This window comes from Ranitomeya variabilis, chromosome 2, assembly GCF_051348905.1.
Source record: "Ranitomeya variabilis isolate aRanVar5 chromosome 2, aRanVar5.hap1, whole genome shotgun sequence".
NCBI lineage: Eukaryota > Metazoa > Chordata > Amphibia > Anura > Dendrobatidae > Ranitomeya > Ranitomeya variabilis.
In genome coordinates this window covers 229,833,664-229,857,289 of record NC_135233.1, presented here as the reverse complement: position 1 = coordinate 229,857,289, position 23,626 = coordinate 229,833,664, and the positions used below count along the sequence as shown (strand labels likewise).

The window sequence follows — 23,626 nt, the reverse complement described above, 5'->3', positions numbered from 1 at the left end:
CAAACAGTGGTTTACCCCCACATATGGTAAATCGGCGTACTCAGGAGAAATTGCACAACAAAATTTGTGGTTAAATTTCTGTTTTTCCACTTGTGAAAATTTAAAAAAATGGTTCTGAAGTAAAATGTTTGCAAAAAAAAAGTTAAATGTTCATTTTTTTCTTCCACATTGATTCAGTTCCTGTGAAGCACGTAAAGGGTTAATAAACTTCTTGAATGTGGTTTTGAGCAGCTTGAGGGGTGCAGTTTTTATAATGGTGTCACACTTGGTTATTTTCTATCATATAGACCCCTCAAAATGACTTCAAAGGTGATGTGGTCCCTAAAAAAAAGATGGTGTTGTAAAAATGAGAAATTGCTGGTCAACTTTTAACCCTTATAACTCCCTAACAAAAAAAAATTGTGTTTCCAACATTGTGCTGATGTAAAGTAGACATGTGGGAAATGTTATTTATTAACTATTTTTCGTGACATATCTCTCTGATTTAAGGGCATAAAAATACTAAGTTTGAAAATTGCAAAATTTTAAAAATGTTCGCCATATTTCCATTTTTTTCATAAATAATCGCAAGTAATATCGAAGAAATGTTACCACTAACTTGAAGTACAACATGTCACGAAAAAACAGTCTCAGAATCAGCGGGATCCGATGAAGCGTTCCAGAGTTATAACCTCTTAAAGTGACAGTGGTCAGAATTGTAAAAATTGGCTCGGTCATTAAGTACCAAATTGGCTCTGTCACTAAGGGGTTAAAGCCTCTATAAACAAGAATAGGACAATAGTATACATTGCTTACTTAATAAAACGGCATCCCACTGGAATCAGTTCCTCTCCATCTAAGGTTTTCAAAGTGTTTCAAAAGTTTTCATACTTTTCCTTTTTTCATAAATACCCTTTTCCATATTAATAACCATCTATAAAATTCCTGCAGAATCGGCGGTACCTCACTCAACCAGTGCCTGGCAATTATCTTTCGCGCAACACACAATAATCTAGCTATGGCCACTTTATGATGATTTGGAACTCTGATCTCTTCCACATATCCCAAAATATATATCACAGGCTCGCTTGCGATTGTACAGCCATACGATTTCCCAATTGCTTCTCCCACCTCCAACCAATATGAATTCAATCTCGTACATTGCCATAGCATGTGTAGAAGCCCTGACCCCTCGGAATGGCACCTAGGACACTCGGAAGTCTGTCTCAGCCCTGCCTTATATAGCTTATCTGGAGTTCTATATACTCTGTGAAGCACATATATTTGCGAAAGTCTACCCGGCTCACTTAACCCCTTCCCGACCTTTGACGCCACGTAGGCGTCATGAAAGTCGGTGCCAATCCGACCCATGACGCCTATGTGGCGTCATGGAATGATCGTGTCCCTGCAGATCGGGTGAAAGGGTTAACTCCTATTTCACCCGATCTGCAGGGAGAGGGGGAGTTGTACTTCAGCCCAGGGGGGGTGCCTTTGCCCCCACGTGGCTACGATCGCTCTGATTGGCTGTTGAAAGTGCAACAGCCAATCAGCGCAATTTGCAATATTTCACCTATGAAAATGGTGAAATATTGCAATCCAGCCATGGCCGATGCTGCAATAGCATCTGCCATGGCTGGAAATCATGTTCTGCCCCCAACCCCCCCCCCACCGCCCCCGATCTCCTCCCCAGTCCTCCGTTCTGTCCGGTACCCCCCTCCGTCCCCCTGTCCGCTCCCCCGTGCTCCTGTCCACTCCCCCCGTCCTCCGATCCCCCCCCCCCTGTGCTCCGATCCAACCCCCCACCCACCCCCTCATACTTACCGAGCCTCCCGAAGTCGGTCCGTCTTCTCCCTGGGCGCCGCCATCTTCCAAAATGGCGGGCGCATGCGCAGTACGCCCGCCGAATCTGCCGGCCGGCAGATGCGATCCATGTACATTTTGATCACTGTGGTAAACTTATCACAGTGATCAAAATAAAAAAACAGTAAATGACCCCCCCCCCTTTATTACCCCCATAGGTAGGGACAATAAAAAAATAAAGAAAATAATTTTTTTTTCCACTAGGGTTAGAACTAGGGTTAGGGTTAGAACTAGGGTTAGGGTTAGAACTAGGGTTAGGGTTAGAACTAGGGTTAGGGTTAGAACTAGGGTTAGGGTTAGAACTAGGGTTAGGGTTAGAACTAGGGTTAGGGTTAGAACTAGGGTTAGGAGTAGGGTTAGGGTTAGAACTAGGGTTAGCGTTAGAATTAGGCTATGTGCACACGGTGCGGATTTGGCTGCGGATCTGCAGCGGAATGGCCGCTGCAGATTCATAGCAGTGTTCCATCAGGTTTACAGTACCATGTAAACCTATAGAAAACCAAATCCGCTGTGCCCATGGTGCGGAAAATACCGCGCGGAAATGCTGAGCTGTATTTTCCGCATCATGTCAATTCTGTGTGCGGATTTCGCAGCGTTTTACAGCTGTTCCTCAATAGGAATCCGCAGGTGAAATCCGCATAAAAAACATTGGAAATCCGCGGTAAATCCGCAGGTAAAACACAGTGCCTTTTACCTGCAGATTTTTCAAAAATGGTGCGGAAAAATCTCACATGAATCCGCAACGTGGGCACATAGCCTTAGGGTTAGGGTTGGAATTAGAGTTAGGGTTGGAATTAGGGCTAGGGTTGGAAATAGGATTAAGAATAGGCTTGTGGTTAGGGTTATGGTTAGGGTTAGGGGTGTGTTGGGGTTTAAGTTGTGGTTAGGGTTGGGATTAGGGTTAGGGTTGGGATTATGGTTAGGGTTGTGGTTAGGGGTGTGTTGGGGTTGGGTTGTGATTAGAGTTATGGCTAGAGTTTGGATTAGGGTTAGGGGTGTGTTGGGGTTAGGGTTGGGATTAGGGTTAGGGGTGTGTTGGGGTTAGTGTTGGAGTTAGAATTGAGGGGTTTCCACTGTTTAGGCACATCAGGGGTCTCCAAACGCAACGTGGCGCCACCATTGATTCCAGCCAATTTTGCGTTCAAAAAGTCAAATGGTGCTCCCTCCCTTCCAAGCCCCGACTTGTGCCCAAACAGTGGTTTACCCCCACATATGGGGTACCAGCATACTCAGGACAAACTGTGCAACAATTATTGGGGTCCAATTTCTCCTGTTACCCTTGCGAAAATAAAACATTGCTTGCTAAAACATAATTTTAGAGGAATGAAAAATGATTTTTTATTTTCACGGCTCTGCGTTATAAACGTCTGTGAAGCACTTGGGGGTTTCAAAGTGCTCACTATACATCTAGATAAGTTCCTTGGGGGGTCTAGTTTCCAAAATGGGGTCACTTGTGGGGGTTCCTACTGTTTAGGCACATCAGGGGCTCTGGAAATGGAATGTGACGCACGCAGACCACTCCATCAAAGCCTGCATTTCAAAACGTCACTACCTCCCTTCCGAGCCCTGACTTGTGCCCAAACAGTGGTTTACACCCACATATGGGGTATCAGTGTACTCAGGACAAACTGGGCAACAACTATTGGGGTCCAATTTCTCCTGTTACCCTTGTGAAAATAAAAAATTGCTTGCTAAAACATCATTTTTAAGGAAAGAAAAATGATTTTTTATTTTCACGGCTCTGCGTTGTAAACTTCTGTGAAGCACTTGGGGGTTCAAAGTGCCCACCACATATCTAGATAAGTTTCTTGGGGGGTCTAGTTTCCAAAATGGGGTCACTTGTGGGGGGTTTCTACTGTTTCGGCACATCAGGGGCTCTGCAAATGGAATGTGACGCACGCAGAACACTCCATCAAAGCCTGCATTTCAAAACGTCACTGCCTCCCTTCCGAGCCCTGACTTGTGCCCAAACAGTGGTTTACCCCCACATATGGGGTATCAGTGTACTCAGGACAAACTGGGCAACAACTATTGGGGTCCAATTTCTCCTGTTACCCTTGGGAAAATAAAAAATTGTGGGCTAAAAAATCATTTTTGAGAAAAGAAAAAATATTTTTTATTTTCATGGCTCTGCGTTATAAACTTCTGTGAAGCACTTGGGGGTTCAAAGTGCTCACCACACATCTAGATTAGTTCCTTGGGAGGTCTAGTTTCCAAAATGGGGTCACTTGTGGGGGAGCTCCAATGTTTAGGCACACAGGGGCTCTCCAAACGCGACATGGTGTCCGCTAATGATTGGAGCTAATCTTCCATTCAAAAAGCCAAATGGCGTGCCTTCCCTTCCGAGCCCTGGCGTGCGCCCAAACAGTGGTTTACCCCCACATATGGGGTATCATCGTACTCAGGACAAACTGGACAACAACATTTGGGGTCCAATTTCTCCTGTTACCATTGGGAAAATAAAAAATTCTGGGCTAAAAATCATTTTTGAGGAAAGAAAAATTATTTTTTATTTTCACGGCTCTGCGGTATAAACTTCTGTGAAGCACATGGGGGTTCAAAGTGCTCACCACACATCTAGATTAGTTCCTTGGGAGGTCTAGTTTCCAAAATGGGGTCACTTGTGGGGGAGCTCCAATGTTTAGGCACACAGGGGCTCTCCAAACGCGACATGGTGTCCGCTAACGATTGGAGCTAATTTTCCATTCAAAAAGTCAAATGGCGCTCCTTCCCTTCCGAGCCTTGCCGTGCACCCAAACAGTGGTTTACCCCCACATATGAGGCATCGGCATACTCAGGAGAAATTGCCCAACAAATTTTAGGATCCATTTTATCCTGTTGCCCATGTGAAAATGAAAGAATTGAGGCTAAAAGAAATTTTGTGTGAAAAAAAAGTACTTTTTCATTTTTGCGGATCAATTTGTGAAGCACCTGAGGGTTTAAAGTGCTCACTATGCCTCTAGATAAGTTCCTTGGGGGGTCTAGTTTCCAAAATGGGGTCACTTGTGGAGGAGCTCCAATGTTTAGGCACACGGGCTCTCCAAACGCGACATGGTGTCCGCTAAAGATTGGAGCCAATTTTTCATTCAAAAAGTCAAATGGCGCTCCTTCCCTTCCGAGCCCTGGCGTGCGCCCAAACAGTGGTTTACCTCCACATATGAGGTATCAGCGTACTCAGGACAAATTGGACAACAAAGTCCGTGGTCCAGTTTCTCCTTTTACCCTTGGGAAAATAAAAAAATTGTTGCTAAAAGATCATTTTTGTGACTAAAAAGTTAAATGTTCATTTTTTACTTCCATGTTGCTTCTGCTGCTGTGAAGCTAATTAAGCTAATTAAGTTAATAAACTTCTTGAATGTGGTTTTGAGCACCTTGAGGGGTGAAGTTTTTAGAATGGTGTCACTTTTGGGTATTTTCAGCCATATAGAACCCTCAAAATGACTTCAAATGTGAGGTGGTCCTTAAAAAAAAAAAATGGTTTTGTAAATTTTGTTGTAAAAATGAGAAATCACTGGTCAAATTTTAACCCTTATAACTTCCTAGCAAAAAAAAAATTTGTTTCCAAAATTGTGCTGATGTAAAGTAGACATGTGGGAAACGTTATTTATTAACTATTTTGTGTCACATAACTCTCTGGTTTAACAGAATAAAAATTAAAAATGTGAAAATTGCGAAATTTTCAAAATTTTCACCAAATTTCCGTTTTTTTCACAAATAAACTCAGAAATTATCGACCTAAATTTACCACTAACATGAAGCCCAATATGTCACGAAAAAACAATCTCAGAATCGCTAGGATCCGTTGAAGCGTTCCTGAGTTATTACCTCATAAAGGGACACTGGTCAGAATTGCAAAAAACGGCAAGGTCATTAAGGCCAAAATAGGCTGGGTCATGAAGGGGTTAATGATAATTGGGGAATATATATCATGATATCCTCCCATTTATCCTCCTCTATCCTTCCCAACTCTTCCTCCCATTTCTCTTTTGCATTAATAGGGAATCTATTAAGAAAGGTATATAACAAATCCCTATAAATATCCAAGACTACCCTTTTCATTCCCCCCGTTGCACAGACATAGTCCACCAAGAATGTCTCTATAAATTTCCATATCCATCGTTTTACTCTGGGCAAGATAGCCATGTCTCAACTGTCCATATTGAAACCTACATGTCTCCTGCAACCCGTAACTCTCATGCAGTGCCTCAGAGGATAACAGTCCTTGTGCGTCCTGAATCTAAGCCATATATTGAATACCCAATGCTTTCCAATTTTTGAATTCCCCCGTTTTAATAAATTCAGGTAGTATTTCATTATGCCATATTGGGGGGAGATTTGTTAAAAGTCCCACTTCTCTTGTCTTTTTAATTGCCTCCCATACTTTTTGAACCAGTATCAAAGTAGGATAGGCTGTTCCAAACTTCCCAAATCCTCCTGCCTCCAATCCCTGAACCAATGGGTCCCTTCCCACCAACCAAACCAAAATCCGCTGAACCGAACCCAATCCATTCACCTCTCTCCAACCTCTCATCTGCTGACCCTGTGCTGCCAAAAAGTAGATCCAGTGATTCGGAAGGGCCAATCCCCCCCATCTTTAGGCCTCTGAAGCAATTCCAGCCTAATTCTTGGCTGTTTCTTCCCCCAAACAAGGTCTTGAAATATAGAGTTAATGGTATGAAACCACTTTTGGGGCAACCAAACGGGGGAATTATGCAATATATACAATAATTGGGTCATAAGAATGATTTTAATTAAGTTTATGCTTCCCACTACTGAGAGATATAACTTGCACCACGCCCCTATTTTCTTCCTATACCTGTCCAACAATGGGGACAGATTCAGATCGAAGTAGCTCGAGAGAGGAAAAGAGACTTGAACACCTAAATATTTGAACTGAGAAACCACTGTCGGCTTACTACCTTCCCCTGATATTGGGATGTCAATGCCCCCTTTATCCACTATCAAGATATTTGACTTGGCCCAATTGATTTCAAGACCTGATACATCACCAAATGTCCTAAGAATATGCATCACACCCTCCAAAGCCTCTCCAGATTTTTCTAAAACGAGTAACATGTCATCTGCATATAGGGCTATTTTCTCCTCTATCATGCCATACCGGAACCCCCTAACCGAAGTCGAGCTCTTAATTGTCTGTGCCAGGGGCTCCACTGCCAACGCAAATAGCAGCGGAGACAGCGGACACTCCTGCCTAGTCCCCCTATATAAACCAAAACTTCCAGACAACTCTCCATTAACTCTCACCCTAGCAGTCGGAGAAGAATACAATAACCTCACCCACGAGATAAGTCGGCCCGAAACCAAAAGATCTCAAAACCTCCAAAAGTCTCTTCAAATATGTTGTGCGCCTGAGCTCCGATCACTGCTATTTAACCACAATCTCGACAGCAGCATTTAATAGGCCTCGTACTTTCGGGCTCCGAACAACCCCTTCCCACGGCGCTGTTACAGGTTTACCTTGTAAACCTGGATCTAATTAAAAGCTCCCACTCATTGACATATTTGTACTCTTATGAAGTCCAGCCTGTGGCTGCACAAGCAGGTAAAGGAGATAAAAAGGTAAAAAAAAGTTTAAAAAAAAAAAATTGAACCTCACCCTTCTTTTTCCCCAATACAAAAATAGAAGAAATTTAAAATTAGTCTGATCTATCAAAATTATAGCATTTTTTAGCCTGTGTGGTAAATGCTGTAGAGCAGGGGTCCCCGACAGGCAGCTCGAGAGCCACATGTGGCTCGAGGGCCCATGATGTGTGTGGCTGTCTGCCATCATGGTGCTTTAGCACCAGGTGTAGCAAATGGCTATTAGGAATAGATCTTTAGAACGGTGACTTTTGTGTGTAGCCCTGCACAGAAGAGCAGATCTGAATGGGACAAGGGTGGAAAACCCTGGAGTTTAATTTTTTTTAATCATCACTTAGTGCGGTCATGGCGATATATTTAACTGGGAGAATGTTTCCAGGTCATTCAACAAACAAAAAAACAGTTGCCCTTTTCTCCGTCGTCTCATTGGGGAACACAGACCGTGGGTGTATGCTGCTGCCACCAGGAGGCTGACACCAAGTTAATACAAAAAAAGTTAGCTCCTCCCCTGCAGTATACACCCTCACGCTGGCTCCCAGAGAACCAGTTCTTACTTAGTGTCCGTAGGAGCCACACGAGTCTGCTATTCATACCAAAAACTTTATTTTACAGGATAAGCGGGACAAAAACCACTTGAGGAGAAGTACCCTTTCTCGGCTGATCTGAGAAAAGATTGGGCTGATTCCCCTGTAGGTAGACCCGCCAATCTGTCGCCTGGCATCCAAAACCCTTCTGTCCCTGCCGGACGGATCATCTATTAAAAATCCCTCAGACCGCCAGATAGAAAACTTGGCTCGATCTGTCTTCGAGGCCACAGGTGCAGCTTTATGTCCTTCCTTCGCAGCAGTGTGGGTAGCTAAAGCAATAGTTTCTTGGTGGGAGACCTTGGCTAATTCCATTCAGAGCAGTAATCTTCCTCCGGAGGCAGCACATTTAGCTAGCCAGATTTCTCAGGCAGGAGATTACCTGGTACATGCCTCTTTGGATGCGGCTAACTGTGCTGCTCTGTCAGCGGCAAATGCCACCACCATCAAAAGGATTTTATGGCTCAGAGAATGGAAGGCGGATTCTTCAGGATCAGGACGCTCTCCTCGCACGAACAGAGGAACCCAGGCATCCTATAGGTCCGCTCAGCAATGGAAGGGTCAGCCTGGATCTAAGGGATCTAGGTCCCAGAGATTTTCCGCCCAATGACTCATGGGGTTATCCGTTCGACACCAGCAGGTTAGGCGGTCGCCTACTTATGTTTCACCAGGTCTGGCTCTCAGTTGTTCACAACGAATGGGTCAGAGACCTGGTGTCTTCCAGATACAAGATCGATTTTTCTTTGCCTCCCCCAGCTCGTTTCTTTTCTTCCCGGCTTCCAGCATCAAGGGCAAGGGTAGAAGCTCTTTCCTGAGCCATAGATTCTTTGCGCCGCAATGGTGTCATTGTCCCGGTTCCGTAAAATGAAATGTTCGAGGGATTCTACTCCAACCTATTTGTTGTCCCAAAAAAGGACAGAAAAGTGAGACCCATACTAGACCTCAAACTTCTAAACAGGTTTGTCAAGGTCTGTCATTTCCGCATGGAGTCTCTGCATTTGGTCATTACCTCAATGGAAAAAGGAGTTTCTAGCATCCATCGATATTCGAGATGCTTACCTACACATCCCGATTTTCACCCACCCCCTCCAAACATTCCTGGGTTTTCCCATTCACGAACAGCGTTTTCAATTCACAGCCTTGCCCTTCGGCCTCGCTACTGTTCCCAGGGTGTTGACAAAGGTCATGGCGGCCGTCATGTCCATTTTGCACTCTTGGGGCGTGGTCGCCCTGCCCTACCTGGACGACCTTCTAGTCAAGGGTCTGTCCTTCCACGACTTCGCTGAGTCCGTTTGTCTCACTTGCGATACTCTTTCTCGTCTGGGTTGGCTGATAAACTTAGCCAAGTCTTCCCCCCCCATTTCCAGCCCAGCAGATATCCTTTTTAGGCATGACCCTGGTCAACTCTCGAGGGCTGGTGATTCTCCCTTGAGGCAAGGTCCTAGCCCTTTAGCAAGGAGCCTGCGCACTTTCTCAGTTATACTCTTTCCATCCGCTTTGCGATGAGGGTACTGGGGAAAATGATGGCAGCAATGGAAGTGGTTACTTTCGCACAGATGCACGGTAATCTCAGCAGTGCACATACCAGGCGTGGAAAACTGGGCAAAAGACTTCCTCAGCCGTCAGGGCCTCACCTCGGGGGAGTGGGAACTTCATCCAGAAGTTTTTCATCAGATCTGTCTTCGTTGGGTGACCCCGGATGTGGATCTGATGGCGTCCAGACTGAGTCTCCAGATTCATAGCTCTGTCTCGAGATCCAAGAGCCATAGGAGTGGGATGCTCTGGTTCTTCCGTGGCGCCAGTTATGTCTTCCGTACGTTTTCCCCCCGCTGCCGCTTTTTGCGAGAGTCATCAGGAAGATCAAGGCGGAAGGGGTTCCAGTGAACCTATTCGCTCTGGATTGGCCACGCCGGGCGTGGTTCGCAGAGTTGGTGTGCCTCATCACCGATTTACCCTGGCAACTGCCAGATCGTAAAGATCTACTCTCCCAGGGGCCGATTTACCACCAGAACCCAGCGGCCCTGTGTTTAATGGCTTGGCCGTTGAATCCTGGATTCTGACCCAGGCTGGGTTTTCACAACATGTCGCGTCCACAATGATCAGTGCTTGTAAGCCTGCGTCGGTATGCATTTATCACTGTACCTGGAAGACATTTTTTGTAAGGCTCGTGGACGTCTTCCCCTCGTCTTCTCTGTTCCCATTATTTTAGAGTTCCTACAGACTGGTCTGGACTCAGGCCTGGCGCTCAGCTCGCTCAAGGGCTAGATATCTGCCTTATTGGTCTTATTCCAACGTATGATTGCGACAAAACCTCAGGTTACACATATGCTTCCCCCCTATTGCATGCCTTTAGACCCTTGGGACCTTAACTTGGTCCTGGGAGTCTTACAGGAAGCTCCTTTTGAACCCCTTCAGGACATTTCGCACACCTTTCTGTCCTGGAAAGTGGCCTTTCTCGTTGCAATCATATCAATCAGGCGGGTTTTGGAGCTGGCTGCTGTCCTGTTGGGCACCTTTCCTTATTTTCCACCAGGAAAAGGTTGTCATTAGGCCATCCCCATCCTTTTTGCCCAAGGTTGTCTCATCCTTCCTCCTTAACGAGGACATTGTTCTTCCTTCATTTTGTCTGACTCCAGTCCACAGGGTGGAAAGGGCTCTCCATACTCTGGATGTAGACAGAGCTCTAAGAAGGTACGTCTCGAGGACGGTGTCCTTCAGAAGGTCGGATTCTTTGTTCGTGCTTCCTGAGGGTCACAGGAAGGATCTAGCCACTTTAAAGGCCACGATAGCTAGGTGGATTCGTTCCACCATTCAGGAGTCCTACCGCATCAGAGGGTAAGCCTGCCCCAGCGGGGATCAGGGCACACTCCACTCGGTCAGTGGGTGCTTCCTGGGCCATTCGGCATCAGGCATCGGCGGAAGAGGTCTGTAAAGCCGCAAGCTTCAGCTGATGCGGGGCTGGGCTGGGGAGAATTCAGCAGGCTGCGGTGGCACACATCTAGGCAGTTGTTACGTGAAGCTTGATGGTTTCTGTTACTTGTCACACCGGGACTGCTTTGGGACGTCCCACGGTCCTGTGTCCCCCAATGACGCGAAGGAGAAACAGGGATTTTTGTGTACTCAATGTAAAATCCTTTTCTCTGAGCCACTCATTGGGGGACACAGCACCCACCCTGTTAGCCTGTTGGCTGGTGTTTTTCGTTAGTTTGAAAGAAGAGAAAAAAGACTAGACTCATAATGGTGTGCACATCCACATAGTAAAATATAAGAAAAACCTTTATTGCACCTCAAGATAAAACAACATTTAAAAACATGTAAAATGCATATAACATGACCAATAAACCATCACCCCCAAAGAACTAGGCCAATTAGGCATAGAGTGAAACAAATGAAATAATCAATGTTATATTTATAAAAAGCTCGATAATGTCCCATGTACACCATAATATGGGTCTAGTCAGTAAGCACAAGCAAATATTCGTGGCAAGCCATACAACATCCCAAAAATAATGTGACCACAAAAGTATGTATAGTGAATACAATACACCTTACATAGCATATATGCCCACGATTGCTGTCACAAGTGTGCCGCATTGGGAAAACCTATAATAATGCATCCCCACCCCCAGATTACTGGTGTGTTATCCTAAAAGATATGGGAATAGTACTGCAGTGCGCAGGCGCCAGGCCTCTCTGACCTTTCCCGGCGCCAGCGCACTGCAGTACTTCGCTCTGCCCTTAACAGGGCAGACAAAGTACGCCTGCGCAGGAGCAGCGGCAGAAAGAAAAGAGGACGACATTATATGAAGATGGGAGGCGCCGGACCCGGACCGTGACGCCCATCGAACTGGACTTCACCTGGGTGAGTATAACATAACCTGTTTTTCATATCTTTCAGGATACATCGGGGGCTTATCTACAGCATTACAGAATGCTGTAGAGAAGCACCTGATGCCAGTAGCCTTAGTTTATAGGTCAATTTTGGGGTGACAGATTCCCTTTAATTACTCGAGTATAAGCCTAGGGTGGGAAATGCAGCAGCTACTGGTACATTTGAAAAATAAAAATTGATACCAATAAAAGTAAAATTAATTGAGACATCCGTAGGGTAAGTGTTTTTAAATATCCATATTGAATCAGGAGCCCCATATAATGCTCCATAAAGTTCATAATGGGCCCCATAAGATGCTCCATAATAAAATATGTCCCATATAATGCTCCATAAAGTTTATGATGAGCCCTGTGGTGAAATATGTGTATATACAGGGGTTGGGCAAAATAATGGAAACACCTAACGTTTTGGCATCATAGTCTTCAAACATGTGATAAACATGCAAACCGTGACATATGGTAATGTTTTGTAGTTGATTATTTGTGTTAAGTGATACGTGTATGTAAATTAACTGTTTGTTTTGCATAATTGTAAGAACATTGATGAGAACTTGATACCAATGGCAGACCTCTTGGATTTTCAAAGAGGCCAAATTGTTGGTGCTCGTAAGGCTGGCGCTAGTGTATCAGAAAGTACCCGAATTCTTGGTGTGTCAAGAGGTACTGTCTCCAAAGTAATGACTGCGTTTGAAAGAGAAGGAAAAACGTCTGCAACAAAGCACAGGTCCGGTCGAAAGTCAAAGTTGACTGAGAGAGACCGTCGGACTCTAAAGCAAATTGTGAGAGAGGATCGCAAGACCACGGCTCCGAAAGTCACTGCTGAACTCAATGAACACCTACAGAACCCAGTTACCACGAAAACTGTTCGTCGGGAGCTGCACAAATCTGGATTCCACGGAAGAGCTGCTATTACAAAACCGCTGCTCTTAATGACAAATGTTTCCAAGCGTTTAGAGTGGTGTAGTAACCTCCAGAATTGGTCCTTCGAGCAGTGGAAACATGTGATATTCTCAGATGAATCATCGTTTTTATTTCCGACCTCCGGCCGAGTGTACGTTTGGAGACAGCTGAAAGAAGCATTCCATCCAGACTGCCTTCTCCCAACCGTAAAACATGGTGGAGGTTCTGTGATGATCTGGGGTGCTATTTCGTGGAGATCCACCGGGCCAATGATATCCCTTCATGGAAGAATTAACAGCGGAGATTATTTAGGCATTTTGGGTGACCAAGTGCATCCAATGGTTCAAGCACTGTTCCCGGAGGGGAACGCCATCTTTCAGGATGATAATGCACCAATTCATACAGCTAGAAGCGTTAAAGCATGGCACGAGGAACATTCTAATGAAGTTGAGCATCTCATCTGGCCCCCACAATCCCCAGACCTCAACATTATTGAGCATTTATGGTCAATTTTAGAAATTTAAGTTAGACGTCGATTTCCGCCGCCATCGTCGCTCAAGGAACTGGAGGGTGTTTTAACTGCAGAATGGGCTAAAATTCCTTTGGAAACAATTCACACCTTGTATGAATCCATACCTCGGAGAATTGAGGCTGTAATCGCCGCAAAAGGTAGATCTACAACATATTAAACTAACTTTTGTTGATGTTTCCATTATTTTGTCCAACCCCTGTATATCTATGTGTGTAGTGGCATATGTGTGCCTAGTGATAATGTAACATCTGTCCTGAAGGCAAGTCGCACCTAGGTGTTAACAGGTACTTCCTTGGGACTAGTAGACATTGTGTCTCCCTATCTCACCAGGAGGTCTAGCTAGGGCCAAGAAGAAAGGGAACATTTGGCACCTCTCAGGACTTGGAGGGGAGATGCTAATTGCGGCCGGAGGGCATCTATTCCTGAGAACCTTTTCACAAGTATCGCAAGAGAAAATAATGTATTCCTTGGGGGCGCGGCCGTGGCCCAATCAAACAGGCAGCAGTTATGATATTGACCTGAGGGGCCGGTCTAGAAACCTCAGGGAGCAGAAAGCAAACTACCAGTTAGATGATTTCTGTAAGTTTCTCCTGTTTATTTTGATACTGTTTTGCATAAGCTGTGTATGTCTTTTTATTATTATATTTTTATACCTTTTTCTTATTGTAAGCATTGAACCTTTTGTTATTAAAGTATAAAACTTTAACAAGTTGAACCTTGAATGTTCTAAAAGAATCCATAGCCTAAGGTGTGTGAGCCTTATGAGTGATAAACATATTTTTCTTAGTATTATTATTATTTCTGGGACTTATCGCCCGTGTATTCGGTGAGTGGTGGCAGCGTGCATGAGCGGGTGTGTGGCCTGGGTCTGTGTGTGATTTATGCTCCCATTACAGCATAGGACAGAGGTTGAATGCTGGACTGAGAGAGGGGAGATAGATTAACCCTTGCAGGCACAACCCCAAGTCACCTGTGAGAGCGGGCACGTGACAAATAAGTGACAACACGGGGTAGGGATCCGTGACAGGCCCCATAAGATGCTTCATACAAAAATATGCCCCATAAAATGCTGCACAAAGGTTGATTATGGCCCCATGAGATGCTCCATAGAAACATTTGCTTCATATAATCCTGCATAAAGGTTGATTATGGCCGCATAAGTTGCTCCATAGAAAATGTGCCCCATACAATGCTGCATAAAGGTTGATTATGGCCCCATAAGATGCTCCATAGAAAATGCCCCCCATATAATGCTGCATAAAGTTTGATTATGGCCCCATAAGATGCTCCATAGAAACATTTGCTTCATATGCTGCTGCTGCGATTAAATAAAAAATGACATACTCACCTCTTGTCCTGAGCAGGAGGGGACACTGGCATTTGCGATATTCACCTGTCCCTGTTCCACCGTTGCGCGCCGCTCTGTCTTCCGTCTCTCTGCAGTGACTGTTCAAGCAGAGGGCGGCGCGCACACTAAACACGTCATCACGCCATCTGAGCTGAACGTCACAGCCAGAGGACACGGAAGACGGAGCAGCGTGCGGCGGTGGAACGGGGACAGGTGAATATCACAATGCTTACCCTCCCCTGTTATACTCACCTGCTCCCGGCGCGGTCCCTGCTTCTCCGATGCGATGGTCTCTGACGCCGGCAGCTTGTTCCTGCGTTCAGCGGTCACTGGTACTGCTCATTAAAGTAATGAATATGGGCTCCACCCCTATGGGAGCGGAGTTGCGTCCATATTCATTATTTTAATAAGCGGTACCACGTGACCGCTGAATACAGGAAGAGCTGCCGGCGGAGAAGCAGGGACATGCAGAGACGCGACGGGAGCAGGTGAGTATGATTTTGACAGCTGCCCCTCCCCCACCGACCCCCTGAGACAATGACTCGAGTATAAGCCTAAAAACATGGGCTGAAAATCTTGGCTTATACTCGAGTATATACGGTAACTTAGTGTCAGCCTCCTAATGGCAACAGCATACACCCACAGTCCTGTCCCCCCCCCCGCCATAACCACCCCACCCCCCAAAAGAATGGCTCGGAGAAAAAGAATTTAACAGTGAGTACACAAAAATCCCTGTTTTTCACCACTTCGATTACATTTTTTTTTTTTCTTTCTTCAGTACATTATATACTAAAATGAAAGGTGTCTTGTAAAGCTACCACTCTTCCCCCAATAACACAAGCCCTTGTGTGTGTAAATGCAGAAGTAAAAAGTTGTGACTTTTGGTAAAGGAGGAGAGAAAACTAAATAAAACTGTAAAATTGATCCTGCTGGGAAAAGGTTAATGGGGTTATACAAAGTTTGGAAGCTATTCCCTGCCTATAGGTAACTTCCCAACTTCTGGGAATCTGAATAATGAGACTCCCAGCAATCCTGAGAACTCTGAACAGCTCCATGAATGTTACCGATGGTTGATCATGCGCAACTCCACGTGTCATTCATTCTTAAAGGGAGTGCTGATGATCAACCGAACTCTGCACTCGGAAATCGCTGGTGGCCTCATAGAGAATGGAGACGGGTGTGCACATGATCAACCAACAACCCCATTCATGGAGCTTGGGACTGGTGAGCATCCCTGCGGTCAGACCTCTAGCAATCATGAGGTTATCCTCTATCCGCTGGAGAAACTTGGTACAACCCTGTTAAAAAAATCTGTGGGTATTGGAAAGTGACAGGCGCAATGTCTTACTGATGACTGTATGCTTTATGACTAGGAGTCATTCATTTTGTAATTTATTTTTATTTCTCTTTCAGCCGTTGCCGGTCACATCAAGCTTCCCATCTTCCTGGGTCCCGACTTTGTCTCAGATTCATGGGACTGTTCCAGCTGCTATCTCTCAATCACTTGTACTCCCAAATTTTGCACCCGGAGGCATTCCATCATACCCAATACCACACGCCTGCCAGCTCAATGCAATGGGTAGCCCTGGCTACCCTGTACAGTGGTCTAATCAGACGCCGGGCAACCCCGCACCGCACCTTGCAACCTACCAGCCTGGAATTGGAATGCAAGCATTTCCCTCAGCTCCAGCTCAGAAAGCTGCTACAATCCCATCCTCCCCCAAATGATCCCTGTAAATGACTCTTAAGACTTCTCTGGGATTTCCCTGCCTTCCCGCACAGACTACATCAGACGCCCGCTGGCCGTTTCTTTGGTTGTTTTACCTCTTTTTGGTTGTAGTTGTGATAAAAGGGTGTTCTGTTATCTCTTCCCCAGTTACCGGGGATTTTTTTTTTTCTTTGTTTTCCTACGTGCTGTGTCATGTGAATTGGGGTAGGATGTACCCTCGTTGCTACACATAGTCATTCTGCAATGTGATTTCACTTTTTTTTTTTTTTTTTTTTTTTTTTACCTTGGAGAATCAAATAACTATCCTGGTGCCATACAGGTGAATGAATGTGTCCCAGCCTTCACAAGTAACTGCAGCCGAGCAAAGTACTGAGCGAGAGGTACGGGGGTATATTTCCTTCCACCTCCCGAGCCTTTGTACAGGGTTACACAGCACAACAATGTCTCCTTGTTTTTGTGGCTTCTTCACCGTCCCCCAATGTTTGGAGGATGATGAAACACCTCCCCACAAATCTTGTCCTTTTCATTACTGTAGTTACAATTCGGTGATCACACTTGAGAATATCCTAAAGCAGAAGCTCCTTACACCAGCGCTAGAAATGTGAATTTATATGCTGTTGTGCAAAACATTACCATATTTTATTTTATTTTTTTTGGATGCTTTCTACCCAAGCTTTATTGGGTTGCTCGTTTTTAGTGCCCACTTTTTTTTTTGTTCCCGCTCTGGGGGGCAATATCTATATGGCGTCACTACCTGCATGCATTTACCCTTCCCCCGCACCTTCTAACATAGAGGCCTTCTAGCTTCTGTCTTTCGCACAACTGCTGCTTCTGCTTTGCCTGCAGACTCTTGCTGTGCCTTCGGGGATATTGTACATTCTGACATCTGTGAATCTGACAACTCGCCATTTTTGACAATTTTGCTGTACTTGGACCATAACGTATTGGCTGAAGGTTTTTATTTCAGTCGAGCTTGTCGTTGACGTGAGTTTTTATACTGCTTTTTTTTCCCTCTTTCTCCCATTTCTTTTATGTAAATGAGACTTGACAGTGCTGCAGAAATATAGTGTATGGATCCAGCCTCTGACACTGGATCCCGCTTTTTTTTTTTTTTTAAGTTCCAGAGTGCCCCTTAAAGTGCACACCCTGGTGGAGATGCCCTTTATAGCTTACAGTAAGGCTTCACTGCTCTGAGCAAAAATTGTAAGGATGGGGGAGATCAACACTTATTCCTGCATTACGCTTAAACCTCAGTTTTGTTTTTTTTCCCCAAAAAATATGAACACATTAGTGCAATGTAAAATATTTTCTTGAAGTTTTGGACAGTCTGTCCCCCACATCCTCGAGGACGCCGCTCTCCGTTAGTTTTTGTACAATGTTATCTGGTCCGATGCTCGGTGTGGATGAACACAGCTTGGTAGAATGTATCATTTCAACTAAATTTTGCTTTTATTACTTTTTTTTTTAACTACCTCGTTTTGTTGTGCCCATCCCAAGGAAGTGCACATTGCTGGTTCATCACAGAGGGTCTTCCCTGATCTCTTGCCTTCCTCTCTGTTCTCCCAAACCACCCATTTAGTAAACTGAACTCGAAGAACACAAAGTCTCTGCCGGAAAGCAAATCCCTGTAGATTACGGATAGCTTTTTATACACGGTATTTCCTTTCACAAGTTTTTCTACAGACTGCTTTGTGAATGGAGCCTCGCCTTCGATAACCCCATTTTAGTGTTGACAGGTGAGAATTATTATTTTTTCGTTAGTTTATACTTTCGGCATTTAACGTTTGCATTCACACAAATAGGGCTATATACTGGAATTTGGGTGGGAGGTGGGGGTCCATCACATTCATGTGGCATGGTTCTGTCTCCCCTAGGCATCATGGGATATGTGTCTTGAAAATGTAACCCTTTTTAACAACTTGAAGACATATATATATATATATATATATATATATATATATATATATATATATATATTCGAGCTTTGCCTTTCAGTAGTTAGACAACTGCAGCCCAAAAGAAAGTAAAAGCACTTGGCTGTGAAAATAGATTTTATTTTTTATTTTTTTTTGTTAAAGGTTTTCCACAAAAAGTTTTTGCCTCCACACTCTTCCATTCGCCATGTTCGGTGTCGCAGTTTAATCCTATTAAAGTGGATAGGACTTTTTACTGGACACCACTCATGGACAGGAATGGCGCAGTTTTGGGGGGAAAAATGTAGGACTTTGTTTTTACTTTAATTTTTTACTTCTACGACTTGGTTTCTCTCAGGGCCGTCATCTCCTACCCAATAGGGAGTGTGACAATATAAGTAGAGCATTCATTAGGTAGGATGCATCCTGGAAGACCAGGTAGAAGAAGGTGGATGACCACCCAGCAGTTTGCGGTATCACGATTGCCCTCAATCCCATCGCGTTGTCAGGGTGGGCTCTAATGGTTACTTTTAGCTACTTTGTACTGTACATATTTTTTTGTTTTAGTTTGAGGTCGCCATCTGAAATCCTGTGTTCAGCTTTAAATCTTCCTTTTGGACGCACCGTGTTATCGATATATGGGAACTCTTGTTAATATGGGAATGTGCCATAAAATACTCCCATCACTGAATTGTGCGTGCGATTATAAATGTCTTCTCGACATCTTACCTGGTTGACAGACCCTGGAGCAAAAGAATCCCAATTAGGGTGTTTAGTAGGAGAAGGTGTGGGGAGGCGGTGATGACAACCACTTCCTGGACTTTGGGAAAGTTCCTTGTGCCCCCTTTTAAAGTGTGTGTTGCATGTGAGATGATGAACTGCAACTCCCCAGCATAGCTAGACACTCGGGCATGTTAGCAGAGCCATCGATTAGCAATCGCTGACGTAGAACATGTCACAATATCATAATGTGATTGCACCTGCATCTACAGTCCTGCAGGGCGTGATCATGGTGGCCCCAAAATGATAGATCCCCTGTCAGATCTGACATTACTTTTCCTCCCTGTATATAATTGGCATGGAGGTAAGCACCATGCAGGTCTGACCTAACAGACGGTGGATTTGGCTATACAGTGCAGTATCCTCCTAATATGCAAAATGGTAAAACTTCTGCTTTTATGTCATTGTTGGGTTCCAAATTCTGTGCTGAATAATTTCTCAATATATCTGTACATCCATCAGAGCTTTGTTTTTTGGATATAGTGGTCCAAATCCTCTGCAGAGACACTTGATTGGATGCTTTGCCACAGCCTCCACTAGAGGGAGTATCGCTAAGTTCAGTGGATGACAGTATGCTCTCTCTAGTGGTGGCTGCATGTGCTAAGATTTAGAGCATTACATGCGAAAACCCTGCAGCCCCCACCAGAGAGAGCACTGTCATCCACTGAACTCAACAGTGCTCCCTCTAGTGGTGGCTGCTGGCAAAACGTCTCATTAAAAATCATGCATCTGTGGATAAGAGTTAGAGCTCTGTATTGCAAAACCCGCTCTCTGACCAATATAAAGACAAATTAACAAATTTTGTACAGAATTTTGAACATATTTAGATTAAAAAGGTTAATAATTTTATTACAGCAAATAGGTACAACCAGATTGGAACCCGCATTGTAAATGACTACCTGTCAAATACAGCAGGTTTGGAATTTTGTAAAGCTGAAAGTGTGTCTTTCCACTTGTTAGGTTCTCCATAGTCCGAGGCCTGGTGGGACGTGATCCAGATGATTACGGTATTGGAGTTGTAGCATTTGCTAAACTGTGAATAGGATTTAATGCGCAGGATAGAATGGAGCCTCATAAAAAAAAAAAAAGTTTTTCTCTGCTGTCTGCAGTGTCCTGCCATCCCAGTCCTCTGTACTGCGGCAGATTAGCGTGCAGGTAGCAGCGACACAAGGGAGGACTTACTGTTTCACAGCCAGTAGTGTCCCCTGTTAAAATGTCTGCGTTTCTTATACTCAGCAATTGGTTTGTCTTAAGGTGAATGTATCTTTATGGAATGTAATCCCAATCTCTCTGTGTGTGAGCAGACGGCACTGCTGGCATCTTCTCCGTACTGCACGAATACATAGCCCACCTCAGTAGTGGGGACTTGTGACCAGAGAACATCGGTGCTTTGTGGTTGTTTTTTTTTAATTTCCTTCTTCCTGTGAATTGTAGGATGTGGTAGATAAGTTTTGAGGCTGATAACTCAAAAGATCATCATGCACTAGTAAGTATGCATCCTTGGAACGTGTAGCATGTACACATCCGCCTTTTATCGAGCTCCTACACGACAGGCGTACGAATACTGCAGTAAGCTAGCGGGGCCAAGTGATAAACCCCACGGCCACCGCTTCACTCGTATACATGGAGTAATAATGCTGGAGCATCTGTTCTTAGACCTCCTGCTGCCGTTAGGCGGGGCTCACATTGCGTTATGGCAGTCCGTTAGACGGACTGCGTTACACTGCGGCATAAACGCGGTGTAACGCAGTCGTTAAAGTTGCCATTAACCCCTATTATCGGGCGCATCGCCAACACATGCCATAATCTGCATGCGCTAGCGATGTGCCGTCATTGTGACTCCGTCAGCGCTAGCACAGATGAATCATCTGCACTAGCGGTATAGCATAACGCGATGGCGTGTATGCTATAGCGTTAACGCAGCCCTTCAATGCTATGCGTTGAACGGGCTGCTTTAACACAATATGAACCTGGCCTTACCCTGATGTTCTTCCTGGAAATGTATGAATCATTAACGAGAGGAATATCCGGTCAGTCGCGAATATGGTCATCACTGATTGGCCGGGATATAAAATGTAGGGACATTACTCCCATCGACCAGGTTTGTACATTTACACCAGGCATAGTAGAGGAATGACAAAGCACACGGTTCATCATGGAGAATGCAAGTGATGTAAACAGAACGGACTGGTCCTCAGAACCCTTAGTAACTGTAGTGTGAAATGCATCGGTGAGAATTCGAGAAGTGTAATTTTGGCCTGCACCCACACAAAAGCTTTATTTTACTATTCGGGAGAAATACTATTTCCGTTCCTATAAGACACGCCACTTTACTTGACAATTGTCATTTTCTGTTCCCTTTCTTGCGTCGATTTGACTTATAAGAGAAGCCAGATCGCAAAGCCTCACACTTCTCGATTTAACCTGTTGAAATTGGAACGCCTTTCACTTACACAATCCCCCCCTGACATTTCTAAGCTGTGAATATTTTTTTAATTCTTTTTTTCTTTGTCACCCCAGGGATTTGTTCAGAATGTGTGTCCCTTTAAAGCTCTCCCCTCCTTTCCTTTCTACTGCTGGATACCAAATAGCAGTGAATATTGAAACAATGTAAAGAGCCGAAGCTAAAAATAAACAAACAAAAACAGCGTTTCAGTTCTGTCGAAGCGGCCGCTGCGGCTCTGCCTCTTGTCTCACACTCTCTCTTTTGGCCTTTTTTGTATTTCTTACGAGTCTGAACAGATCCCTGCTTTAATCTACCGGTGGTTTGTGTTTTATACATAATATTATATATATTCTTATTACAAGTACTGTGTTTATTTTTGAAAGTTGGTCTTTTACTGCAATATACTTAAGTTTAGAAACGCAGCATGCACTTTTTTGGGGGTAATTTAGAATACTAACATTCCATCACTGGAATTGTAATTGTTTAACTACAGGAGGGTCTTGTAAAGTTTGCATAAAAAAAATCATTAAACTGTCATTATTAAATGTTTCTATGTTTTATTTCTTGCGCATACTCTTACACACGTACAGAACCTTTTCACATTTTCAGGTTGTTTTCTAAAGGTTATCTGACCACCCTGATGTAGCTGCGTATCCACAAACCCCTCTCAATCGATATGGCTGAGCATGCACAGACCCCTCTCTGACGAGTGACTACATGAGTCAATATTGATCCACGGCGGTGGCGCATGCACTGACCCCTCTCAATCCACTCCGGCTGTGCTTGGGCAAGCCCCTCTCGATCCACAGTGGCTGTGCTTGGGCAAGCCCCTCTCGATCCATGGTTGGCTGGGCATGGCTAATCCCTTTTCGGTCCACAGTGCCTGTGCATAGCTGAGCCCCTTTCGGTCCACAGTGGCTGTGTGCATGGCTGAGCCCATTTCGGTCCACAGTGGATGTGTGCATGGCTAATCCACTTTTGGTCCACAGTGCCTGTGCATAGCTGAGCCCCTTTCGGTCCACAGTGGCTGTGTGCATGGCTGAGCCCCTTTCGGTCCACAGTGGCTGTGTGCATGGCTGAGCCCCTTTCGGTCCACAGTGGCTGTGTGCATGGCTGAGCCCCTTTCGGTCCACAGTGGATGTGTGCATGGCTAATCCACTTTTGGTCCACAGTGCCTGTGCATAGCTGAGCCCCTTTTGGTCCACAGTGGCTGTGTGCATGGCTGAGCCCCTTTCGGTCCACAGTGGCTGTGTGCATGGCTGAGCCCCTTTCGGTCCACAGTGGCTGTGCATGGCTGAGCCCCTTTCGGTCCATAGTGGCTGTGCATGGCTGAGCCCCTTTCGGTCCACAGTGGATGTGTGCATGGCTAATCCACTTTCGGTCCACGGTGCCTGTGCATAGCTGAGCCCCTTTCGGTCCACAGTGGCTGTGTGCATGGCTGAGCCCCTTTCGGTCCACAGTGGCTGTGTGCATGGCTGAGCCCCTTTCGGTCCACAGTGGATGTGTGCATGGCTAATCCACTTTTGGTCCACAGTGCCTGTGCATAGCTGAGCCCCTTTCGGTCCACAGTGGCTGTGTGCATGGCTGAGCCCCTTTCGGTCCACAGTGGCTGTGTGCATGGCTGAGCCCCTTTCGGTCCATAGTGGCTGTGCATGGCTGAGCCCCTTTCGGTCCATAGTGGCTGTGCATGGCTGGACCCCTTTCGGTCCACAGTGGATGTGTGCATGGCTAATCCACTTTCGGTCTACGGTGCCTGTGCATAGCTGAGCCCCTTTCGGTCCTCAGTGGCTGTGTGCATGGCTGAGCCCCTTCCGGTCCACAGTGGCTGTGTGCATGGCTGAGCCCCTTCCGGTCCACAGTGGCTGTGTGCATGGCTGAGCCCCTTCCGGTCCACAGTGGCTGTGAGCATGGCTGAGCCCCTTTCGGTCCACAGTGGCTGTGTGCATGGCTGAGCCCCTTCCGGTCCACAGTGGCTGTGTGCATGGCTGAGCCCCTTTCGGTCCACAGTGGCTGTGTGCATGGCTGAGCCCCTTTCGGTCCACAGTGGCTGTGTGCATGGCTGA

The 23,626-nt window shown here is 45.3% G+C and overlaps 1 protein-coding gene across 4 annotated transcripts in view; it reads left to right on the top strand.

Annotated features, from left to right (window-relative positions):
* The window catches only part of WNK3 (WNK lysine deficient protein kinase 3), a 168,277-nt gene extending 146,492 nt beyond the window's left edge, over window positions 1-21,785 (top strand). For all 4 annotated transcript variants that reach the window (XM_077283920.1, XM_077283921.1, XM_077283918.1 and 1 more), the window contains exon 24: window positions 16,109-21,785. In XM_077283920.1, the coding sequence (XP_077140035.1) occupies window positions 16,109-16,423 (315 nt within the window). In that variant the 3' untranslated portion in view covers window positions 16,424-21,785. The remainder of the gene's footprint in view (window positions 1-16,108) is intronic.
* The last annotated feature ends 1,841 nt before the right edge of the window (window positions 21,786-23,626 follow it).